General features: G+C 43.4%; 1 protein-coding gene across 1 annotated transcript in view; it reads right to left on the bottom strand.

Annotated features, from left to right (window-relative positions):
- Window positions 1-3751: 3751 nt before the first annotated feature.
- kcnh5b (potassium voltage-gated channel, subfamily H (eag-related), member 5b) overlaps window positions 3752-11089 on the bottom strand; it is an 89806-nt gene continuing 82468 nt past the window's right edge. Inside the window, exon 11 of the mRNA XM_046309055.1 lies at window positions 3752-6202. Within this exon, the coding sequence (XP_046165011.1) occupies window positions 5231-6202 (972 nt within the window). The 3' untranslated portion in view covers window positions 3752-5230. The remainder of the gene's footprint in view (window positions 6203-11089) is intronic.

Raw genomic sequence — 11089 nt, 5'->3', positions numbered from 1 at the left:
TTGTCTATGTCAATCATCGGAAATATAAATCAATGTACAGTATGTAGCGACAACTTACTGGAACAGACCAAGGCTTGAAAGAGAAAAATCATGACGGTGCTCAATAATTGACACTCAATCATCAATATCAGTTTATCACTTGCATTGGCACTCATATAATCCAGAACGACCAGATAAGTTTAGCCTACAGCTACTGGACTTTCTTTCTGTGGGAAAAGCATTAACCTTATTGATTTCCCCATTCACCAAGTATCAATGCAGTGTTTCAGAAACCATTGGTAAGTCATGGTTAATAGTGCTACCTCTATACATACCCTGAATGTCAACATTGGAAATTGTCAATAATTAAAAAATATTTATATAGAGAGTAGATCAATAGAATCTTGGTTCTCTTTCAACACATTTGCATGCAGTCAACTGCATAATATACAGGCAAGAAGTAAATAGAGTCAGGGGCGCAACTTTCACTGGTGACACGACCCCCCACATTCTGAAATGGCATTATTGCCCCCCCCCCCCCCCCTCAGTTTTACCATTGCACTGTGATACTAAAAGCGCCATCGGCGTGCTTTAGGACCATGCGGACGCCTCAGAGCGGTCGGGTAGGCTGTTTGGCGGGTTCATTGGGCTGGATTTACGCGCATGTGGACAACAAAGACCATGCGGACGGCAAAGCTTCTGAAAGGCACGGTGCTGCTGTCTGCAGCTGCTGTCTCTGTGTGTGTTGCAATTTTTCTCCAAGTCGTAAAAGCAAGCAGAGGAGAAACTGGCTACTTTTTATTTGACTGATGTAGCTGGCAAGGTACCTGTAACTGCTGTTTGACTTATATTACCAGTGCTGAGCTAGTAGTGGCACGGACCTGTAACGTTAGCTACAGTAATATTTAATCCCTTCTCGACTTAAGTTCTGTGTGAAGAGAATGAACCAGCTAGCTAGTTGCTACCACAGCCAGTTACGCTCTAGTCTCTAGCTATGTGTCAGGTTGCTGTATCTAACTTTGCTAGTTTCCTTCTAACGTTGGCTAACGTTAGCTGGATAGCTCACTAACTTTAGCTATTACTTATGCCTCAATCACACCAGACCTAAATCAAATGATGAAACCAGCGGCCAAGCGACCGAAAACTGATATTCAGATTTTCTTTGACAGCGCGATGTGAGTTTTTATTAGACACAGTATAGCGATGTAACATTATTGATCTGTCAGTTTTCCAAGCTAATTCCCTACTTTTCACACTGACATGGTATAAACAGCACCACAGGCTACACTGGCATGGTGCAGTCAGTACACAATACTATGCTCATCATGTTTTAGCAGGATCAGACAGCCAGGGAAGACCAGTCTACGGAGCTCAGTGAATGGATACAAAGTTCCATCTTGATTTGATGGGTCGACTACAGTCTGGGATCTGGGAATAACGCTCATTTCAATGATTGAACCATTGATTCTATTCTTGGATAATATAATGTATAAATGTACACCAAGGTAATTCTTTGCCATGCCTCATCCTAGCAGGATCAGATGATGACAGGGGTCTCAGCTGGGTCAGGCAACCAGGGAAGTGCAGTCTGTGACGGCGCTCATGTGAACTTTTGCAGATACAACACTTTATTCTCTCTGTGCAGCAAACCACTGGACAATCCAGAAGCTTCAAAGATTTCAACTATTTTAAGGCAGTCTGACAAACTTCAAGTTTGTTTCCAAACTGTATCAAAGTTTGTTAGAGGCTTTTCCTGATGACACAAAACAAAAATGTGAGGGAGACCTGGGAAACACTACTGATGATGATGAATGGATACAGATATGTTTGAATAACCTGTCATGTTCATATCATCGCAGACATAAACTGCAGTTTATGACCATCCATAGAACACACTATATGCCAGTGAAACTGAATATCAAGCACTCAGAACTATAATTTTTCTGCTGGATGTGTAAAACACCAAAGGGAACATATTTGTTATGTTATGATCTTGTGAAGGCAGGCTGAATTCTGTCAGAGAATGTGATTTTATCTCAGCATGTCTACAGATTCACCCGTCTCCCTGTTTTTATTTGCTTGGAAATGTTGATATTGGAGAATGTTATCAGAAGAAACTGTGAAACTCAGCATTTATAGCAGCTAAGAAATGCTATGCTATTAATTGGAAGGTTAGTTATCCTCCCACAATGTCACAATGGATGGCAGAAATGTCAAGTTATGCATCACTATATTTGATTTCTGTATGATAAAAGTTGTCTGTATTGAAAACATGAGATTTTCTTTAGTCCAGCAGTAGCAAATAGATTATGGCACACGAGACACGTGTCTGATTTGCGCCTGTCTCAGTGGACTAATCCATTGAGGAGGCGGCAGGGATTACACGGTCCAACAATATGGGGATTGTGGCTCAGATGCACAAGGCACGTCTTTCTCCAGAAGGCATTCTCTCCCGCCCTTTTGTGGGTATTCAATGTTTCATAACTTTGTGTGCATTGTTTGCTGTGTCTCTCAATTCCCCATAATACATTTGAAGTCAGAAGTTTACATACACTTAGGTTGGAGTCATTAAAAACCCGTTTTTCAACCACTCCACAAATGTCTTGTTAACAAACTATAGTTTTGGCTAGTCGGTTAGGACATCTACTTTGTGTATGACACAAGTAATTGTTCCAACAATTGTTTACAGACAAATTATTTCACTTATAATTCACTGTATCACAATCCCAGTGGGTCAGAAGTTTACATACACTAAGTTGACTGGGCCTTTAAACAGCTTGGAAAATTCCAGAAAATTATGTCATGGCTTTAGAAGCTTCGGATAGGCTAATTGACATCATTTGAATCAATTGCAGGTGTACCTGTGGATGTATTTCAAGGCCCACCTCAGTGCCTCTTTGCTTGACATCATGGGAAAATCTAAAGAAATCAGCCAAGACCTCAGGAAGAAAAATGGTAGACCACAAGTCTGGTTCATCCTTGGGAGCAATTTCCAAACGCCTGATGGTACCACGTTCATCTGTACAAACAATAGTATGCAAGTATAAACACCATGAAACCACACAGCCGTCATACCGCTCAGGAAGGAGATGCATTCTGTCTCCTAGAGATGAACGTACGTTGGTGAGAAAGTGCAAAGCAATCCCAGAACAACAGCAAAGGACCCTGTGAAGATGCTGGAGGAAACAGGTACAAAAGTATGTAAATCCACAGTAAAACAAGTCCTATATCGACATAACCTGAAAGGCCGCTCAGCAAGGAAGAAGCCACTGCTCCAAAACCGCCATAAAAAAGCCAGACTACGGTTTGCAACTGCACATGGGGACATTGATCGTACTTTCTGTGTCCTCTGGTCTGATGAACTGTTTGGCAATAATGACCATCGCTATGTTTGGAGGAAAAAGGGGGAGGCTTGCAAGCCAAAGACCACCATCCCAACTGTAAAGCACGAGGGTGGCAGCATCATGTTGTGGGGGCGCTTTGCTGCAGGAGGGACTGGTGCACTTGCCATCTATTTTGGTGCACAAAATAGATGGCATCACGAGGAGGGAAAATTACGTTGATATATTGAAGCAACGTCTCAGGACATCAGTCAGGAAGTTAAAGCTTGGTCGCAAATGGGTCTTCCAAATGGACAATGACCCCAAGCATTCTTCCAAAGTTGTGGCAAAATGGCTTAAGGACAACAAAGTCAAGGTGTTGGAGTGGCCATCACAAAGCTCTGACCTCAATCCTATAGACAATTTGTGGGCAGAACTGAAAAAGCAGGTGCAAGCAAGGAGGCCTACAAACCTGACTCAGTTACACCAGCTCTGTCAGGAGGAATGGACCAAAATTCAGGCAACTTATTGTGGGAAGCTTATGAAAGGCTAACCGAAACGTTTGCCCCAAGTTAAACAATTTTAAGGCAATGCTACCAAGTACTAATTGAGTGTATGTAAACTTCTGACCCACCTGGCCTGCAAATGTAGGCCTATAAATGCGCCCACTTGGGGATGGCTGATAGTATTTCTGATTGTCTTAATTCACCACCACTAATGAGCTGTGGAGATTCTCAAAGTAATTTTTCTTCACCTCAAACAGCAAGTAAACAAAGTCTGTTTTTAGAATCAACTGATAATGACAATAGTTCCTCTTAAGTATTTGAAAAAATATTTACAGCTCTCTCCCTTTCCTTTCGATAACCACTCAGCATGAAAAGTAAAAATGTAATGCTCTGGTCCAGTGGAAACATCCCTTGCACAATTAGCCTACAGCTGTGTCTGTCCCGAGCTCACTGGCACTGGAATATCTGGGGGCCCAGAATATTTTACACAATGTTTCATGTTTGCGAGTACGAGTTTCGGGCGACCCAGTTGATAGACAGGCCATGCGTACCAATGTGATTTATAGGATATTTATTTTTAATCAGGATATTTTCTACCTGCAAGCTTCAATGTTTTTATGTGTTGGCTTTAAATAGGCTATTTTTACATAGTTGGCAATGGCAATAAAAGTTACTTTTAGATTTGTATCATTTTCATTTATATTTAGATAGACTGTAGATTAACCACAGACAAATATTTTGAGTTGCAAAGCCTATAATAAATTCAATGAAACTGTTCCACGAAAATGTGCATATAAAAATCATAACAGTCACGCAGTATGGTAGAAATGATATCATAAGCTTGCACTTTAAATGGAAAAGGTTGCAGACCGCTGGTGTAGCCTATTACCAGCAACTTAAGCAGCATAAAGGCAGAATCTGCGAAGGCCAGCAGCAGCGAGAAGAGGCTCTGGAAAATTATTTTTTCTTCTGGTTAGGCTATCTTGATCTCTGGCTCCCTGTTGAGTTATTTGTGTGTCGTAATTATTTAATCAAACAGCGTGCTCAAAGTATCAGACAATTTTATTACTTATTGCCTAGTTGATTTTATTAGAACACATAGGGTGAGTCTATATGCGTAAAAATATGTGTTTAAAAATTTCAACCAATTGATTGGTCGAAATAAAAGACTACTCTTGATCAACCAATATTTGTTTGTTGTCGGGAACAGACCTAGTAGAAATGCAGGAAATGAGCTTTAGATGCCCCCCACTTCTAAAACCAAAGTTGCGCCCCTGAATAGACTTTTTGTTTCTTTGGCAAGCCAGAAACCAGCTGGACATGCATAGAGAAATATTTACAATCAAGAAAGGTCTCATGATGGACATGAGTTAAAAGTTTGTGTGCAAATGTTAAGGTACGGCGAACAGTGGTGTTTTGTCCTCTTCAGATGTGCCCGTCATCGTCCACTAAATCAGGAGAAACGGGTCTGGAGACAGTGAAGATGTCCTGACGTTTGGTTTTGGTTTTGGGGGTGGTGGCCAGAGGTAGAGACGGCCTCCTCTTCTCTGTAGAGGTTAGCAGTTTGAAGATCTGAGCCACCTGTTTCTCCAGGGCCCCCAGCCGGCCCCCCAGAGTCTGGAGGTCCCCCCGGAGCTCCAGCCGGGTCTCCTGCAGCGCAGCCTGCAGGGCCTGCTCTGGGATGGGGCCGAAGGGGTGTGGCAGGGGGGCCTCCCCGGCCCTGTCTATACGCAGCTCACTCTTAGTGATGCCGCTATCGCAGGAGTCTGTCTTATGGAGGCGGTTGTCCTCTCCCTCTCCTCCTCTGAGCCCCGCCTCCTGACCCCTGCCCTGCTGAGATAGCATCTCCACAGAAACAGCTTTAGCTACATTGTTCAGTCCCTCCTTCCTGACCACGGGAGGTGGGGCAGCCACGTTTTTGAGGCGCCCCCAGCCCCTGGCAGCAGGAGGCTTTACCAGAGCAGGGCTGCTGCTCACCTTGAGTCGGACTGGAGGCGGCTCCCCCATGGCAGGACTAGACTGCATGGGCGTGACCTGGGACACGGTGAGCACACTGCTACTGCAGCCCGTAGGGGGAGCCCCGTTCTGGAGCCCTTGCAGGGAGGAGTGGGGTCCGGGCCGCTGGATGTTGAGGGGCAGGGAGTGCTGCAGGCTGGAGTGGGATAGCTGCAGGCTGTGGGGGATGGGGTGAAGGTGGTGCTCCACTTGGAGCTGGTTCTTCTCCAGGTCCAGCTGGGAGGACGCGCCCTGATTCCTCTGCAGCTCCTTCTGCTGCTTGAACTTCTGGAAGAGCTTCCTGACCGGATGGTCCTGGGGGATGGTCAGCTGAACCTCGTTCTTCTGACGCTGGCGCTCCTCCTCCTCCTTCTTCACGTCACTGATCTTACGAAAAATTACCTGCAGAGTACAGAAAATGGAAGAGTAATCTCATTTGTATACATTATTTATGAATGAAAAGTAATACATTATTCATTATTCTGTATACAGAGCATTCGGAAAGTATTCAGACCCCTTGATTTTTTCCACATTTTGTTACGTTACAGCCTTATTCTAAAATTGATTAAATAAATTGTTTTCCTCATCAATCTACACACAATACCCCATAATGACAAAGCGAAAACAGGTTATTTGAAATCAACCTGTGGTAAATTCAATTGATTGGACATGATTTGGAAAGGCACACACCTGTCGAGACAGAATTGTGTCAAGGCACAGATCTGGGGAGGGGTACCAAAACAATTCTGGTCTCCTTCATTCTTAAATGGAAGAAGTTTGGAACCACCAAGACTATTCCTAGAGCTGGCCGCCCGGCCAAACTAGTCAGGATCGAGGGAAAGATGAACGGAGCAAAGTACAGAGAGATTCTTGATGAAAACCTGCTCCAGAGCACTCAGGACGTCAGACAGTCCCATAGGGCAGTGCACAATTGACCCAGCGTCGTCCGGGTTAGGGTTTGGCCGGTGTAGGCCATCATTGTAAATAAGAATTTGTTCTTAACTGACTTCCCTAGTTAAATAAAGGTTAAATAAAATTTAAAAAATACCCAAGAAGACTCGAGGCTTAAATCGCTGCCAAAGGTGCTTCAACAAAGTACTGAGTAAAGTGTCTGAATACTTATGTAAATTTGATATTTCAGTTGTTTTTTTATACATTTATGAAAATGTCTAAACCTGTTTTTGCTTTGTTATTATTGGGTAATGTGTGTAGCTTGATGAGGGGAAAAATCTATTTAATCAATTTTAGAACATGTCTGTAATATAAGAAAATATGGAAAAAGTCAGAGTCTGAGTACTTTACGAATGCACTGAATATGACTCTGAAAACAACAAAGGGACCAGAGAGATTTATATGCAAACTGATAAAGAGCACCTGTCTGTCTGCCTATCGGGCTATCCATTCATCACGTGTCCCATTGACAGCGCAGTGCAGTCAAGTCTGGCTTTAGAAGGGATCTCTATGAAAATATCCATCTGCACTCCTGACTGTGCCTCAGTCTATTATTCAACCTGCTTTGCCAATCTGCTCTCCTCTCCTGGCGCCTAGATACTAATTAAATTGGGAATGACAGGGACCTCAGCCAGCCAGTAGACTGGAGTATTATTCTTGGTTAAAATAATAATGGTCCCTCTGCAGCTGACAGTCCAGGCATGTGGCTCTTCAGCATGGCCGGAATATATTATTATATTATTCCCTCACATTCTTTCTCTCAGCCTTGTCAGGAAATGTCCCCTCCTCGCTGTACCCGGCAACTCTGTTGGAAGTGGCTGCGTAATGTCACTTAATGTCATTGTATCAAGCCCCCTGCTGGGTCAGTGGGCTAGTGTAGGGACAAGGAAGGGGAAAGAAAGGACTTGTCAATCACATCCCCTGCAGATAGTATGCACTGTAGGCTTAGTTGGGAGGCAGTGACTATTCATTACAACACAACTAAAGCTTTTGCTGAAATGTAGTCTACATTTATGTGATGAGTCACTGTCTTGGTTCATCCAGTGCAGGGACAGCAAAATTGTGTCGATTTTTCTACACAAGACAATAGTGTTTCCCACTTCTTTTAATTACAGCATAACAGGTTAGCTTTTCTCTCTGTCAAACAGAGATTCTCTAGAGACCATGACTTGGGCAGCTTGAGTAGGTGGGTAGATTTGAATAAAATTAAGGGGGGAAAAAGGTCTCAACTTTGATTGACAGGTTAAGTGCCATACCGCTTTGCATGGACCTCTTGAGTGAGAGGCAATTAGGCTTGGAAAAGAAACAAGGTTGTCATGGTAGTATGGTTGGCATCCTTGGGAAGCTAAAACTCAAGACACATACTTTGACCACACGGCTCTCAGACAAGTGGCTTGACTTATTTTAATTATTCAAACTAATTTCACTGACCCAATTATTCTCTCCATCTGTCTGTTATGGAACTTTTGACTTTATTTTACATCCATACGGTAGAGCAGGACAAATTACAAACCATTGCTATCAACAGGGATGAATGGCCTATTCATTACGGTTTACCGAGGAGTACTCCTCACAATATCTGACCACATTACAGTCGTTCTGCCAGAGTTATTCTCAGATAAAGCAGCTTTCCACCTATGTGGGTTACTCAAGTCATATCATTCAAACATAAAATCGGGGATATCAATTAAGGGAACGATAACTTAATGATGTCAGGAATACACCAGCATTATTTGTCAAAACATGGATGGGAGACAAAATGGATGTACATTTAGGCATCGTCCCCTCCTCGTTCATCCTGCCTTCGTCTGAGAGAGGAGCGTTGAGCTCCTAGAGAGCCAGGACAGTATGCAGATGTCTTAATGTGTATGGTAATGGAGAGGAGAATTAGCAGTATTGCACGGAAGGGGAGCAGCTATGAACTCACCCCACAAGACGGTACAGAACATAAAATAGCCATCAAACATAAAACAACAAGAAACACGGACACAGACAGAAACAGACAGATTAATTATTCAGATGGAAAGAGGGCCTGGAGTACTTTAAAAACATTTTTTGAGAGGGGCAGTAAGGGTAAGTTGATAATAGAAGCCTGAAAACAGACCGGCTACACCTGTTCTACCCTACAGAGTCTTATCGCAGCAAAATAAAACTAACTTCCACAAACATATTTGATTTATTTTGCCTTTATTTAACTAGGTAAGTAGTTACAATAACAACCTGACCAAGATGGAGAAAATACAAAACACACCCACATGACCTGATTCTCTCAACTGTAATAAGTTTGTTGTTAATACAAATCCAACCTTTCTAACCCCATTAGAAGTTGTATTTTTTCAACTAGAAGAACGGCTGCCACTGAAATCTCTAAAATATGTCAAGAAAGAAAGAATAACGTAGAAATACACAGCCCCTTGCAGCCTATTCTAGAATATTCTATACAGTATACGTATATCAACAAGCACTTTTCTTGCAGACAGTTCAGTTCGGCAGACGGAGGGAATAATTATTCCAAGCAGCATTGCGTAGGCTCTATTTTGGAGCAGACTTCAAAGCTCGTTGAAAAAACAGAAATACAATGAACCTCAAATCAATAAAATCCTACCCTGGTTCAAAGTAGAAATACAAATAGTACAACAATCCTATGTTTACACAGTGGATGAAGTAATATTTGGGCCAGAGGGGGAGAAAGGGTTCAAGGTCCTTATGAACCGCTCACGACAAGGGTGTGTTTGGTCTGCCTTTGAACTCTTTTCTTCTCTGAGGCTCCGTTGTAACAATCGACCTCTGGCTCAAGAGAAAGAAGTGATGGAGAGAGTGTTAGAAACAGAGTGGGGAGAAGGAGAGGGAGAGGGATAGGGAGAGGGGAGGGGACAGAGACAGAAAGAAATCGAGAAACAACGATTGTGGTCTTATCTCCAAAACTCAATATCAAATAGGGCCCATGAGGAATTGGTTGCCTTGTACTGAGGGCCATGATTAACCCTGCCTCTCTCTCTTTCTATCTATCTCCCTCTCAATTCCAACACACCACCCCCTTTCTACTTTCTCACACTTGATGTCTCTTTTCTCCTATCCTCGCTTTCTCTCGCCCTCCCTCTCGCTCTCCCTCTCTCTCTCTGCATGTATCCCTCTCTCTTTCTGTATCTCTCCCCCTCTCCTGACATCCCTATCAACATGACATCTTCATTTATTAATGATAGTGCACTGGGAATTGTCCAGTCAGGCTCATTCATTGTTGCGGTTGTGGTCTTGGTAAGCCTGATTAACCTGATAGGCTACAGTGTGCAGCACTGTGCCAATGACAAACAAGCCTGTTAGAAAGGTAGTGTACCACTGACTTCATAGGTCACACGATGCCACCACAACACTGTCAAAACCTGCCTCCATGCAGTATTGTAGGAAAACACTGTAGGTTGTGCTGCCAATTACTGAGATGGCTGAGATGCGTGCTGCTGTGCTATGTCACAAGTCACTCCTCTCCCCCGACTCATTATGACAGAGATGATAATCAAAAGCCTAGTTAATTTCTCCACTTGCAGGTGCTGGGGTAAAAATGTATCTAATCAGCAGTGCTCCAGTGGCAGAGCCAAGCCTAGTCAGCACACTGACTGAAAAAGGTCCAAGCACTTAAATATACAGCTGCCAGCATGCAGACCTTCTACTAATATAAATTATGCAAAGCACTCAGAGTAATAAAACATGATATAACTGCATTGAAACACTTTTCCAAGTACCCCCCCTATTTCAAAAACGTCCCAAGCCTGCAGGAGAATGCAGGGCCAGGGAGTGGGAGGTACTGTAATTGTGTAATTCCTGGGTGGAGATATTGGTCAGGGAAGCTAATCCTGGTAGCTGGATGGTCTGGGAGTGTGTAGGTGGTCTCATCTCTCCTCTTGATTAGATTTAGAGTTATATTACAGAGTTATATTTATCCCAGTAAGCTAGAGAGTGGAGGTTCCTGGAGTATGGGGTATGTGATAGATACTCTGTTGGCTCTCTAACAATACTCGCACAATCCCCGAATCAGAATGAATACAGGATCCAAACTGTACCCCGGACTCCCGCACCGCATGCCAACCCTTCGGTTCAAACTCATAATCAAAATGTATTGCCTGACTTGGATGTGAGGCTGAAATCCCACATTCAGATATTGAAGAGGGATAGATGATGCAGAGCTGTGGAGGCACAGTCAGAACTCCAGACCAAACTCTGTCATTCTGTCACGTTTTCCTGGAATATGAGGAGAGATGCTTGTCCATTTCTCCATACCCACCTTCTCTCTGTCTCTGGGCAGCCCCATCACACAGGCCCTGGGAGTGGGGGCAGGAGAGAAAG

This window comes from Oncorhynchus gorbuscha, linkage group LG17, assembly GCF_021184085.1.
Source record: "Oncorhynchus gorbuscha isolate QuinsamMale2020 ecotype Even-year linkage group LG17, OgorEven_v1.0, whole genome shotgun sequence".
NCBI lineage: Eukaryota > Metazoa > Chordata > Actinopteri > Salmoniformes > Salmonidae > Oncorhynchus > Oncorhynchus gorbuscha.
The sequence above is the reverse complement of the archived record's forward strand: the minus strand, read 5'-3'. Positions and strand labels throughout refer to the sequence as shown.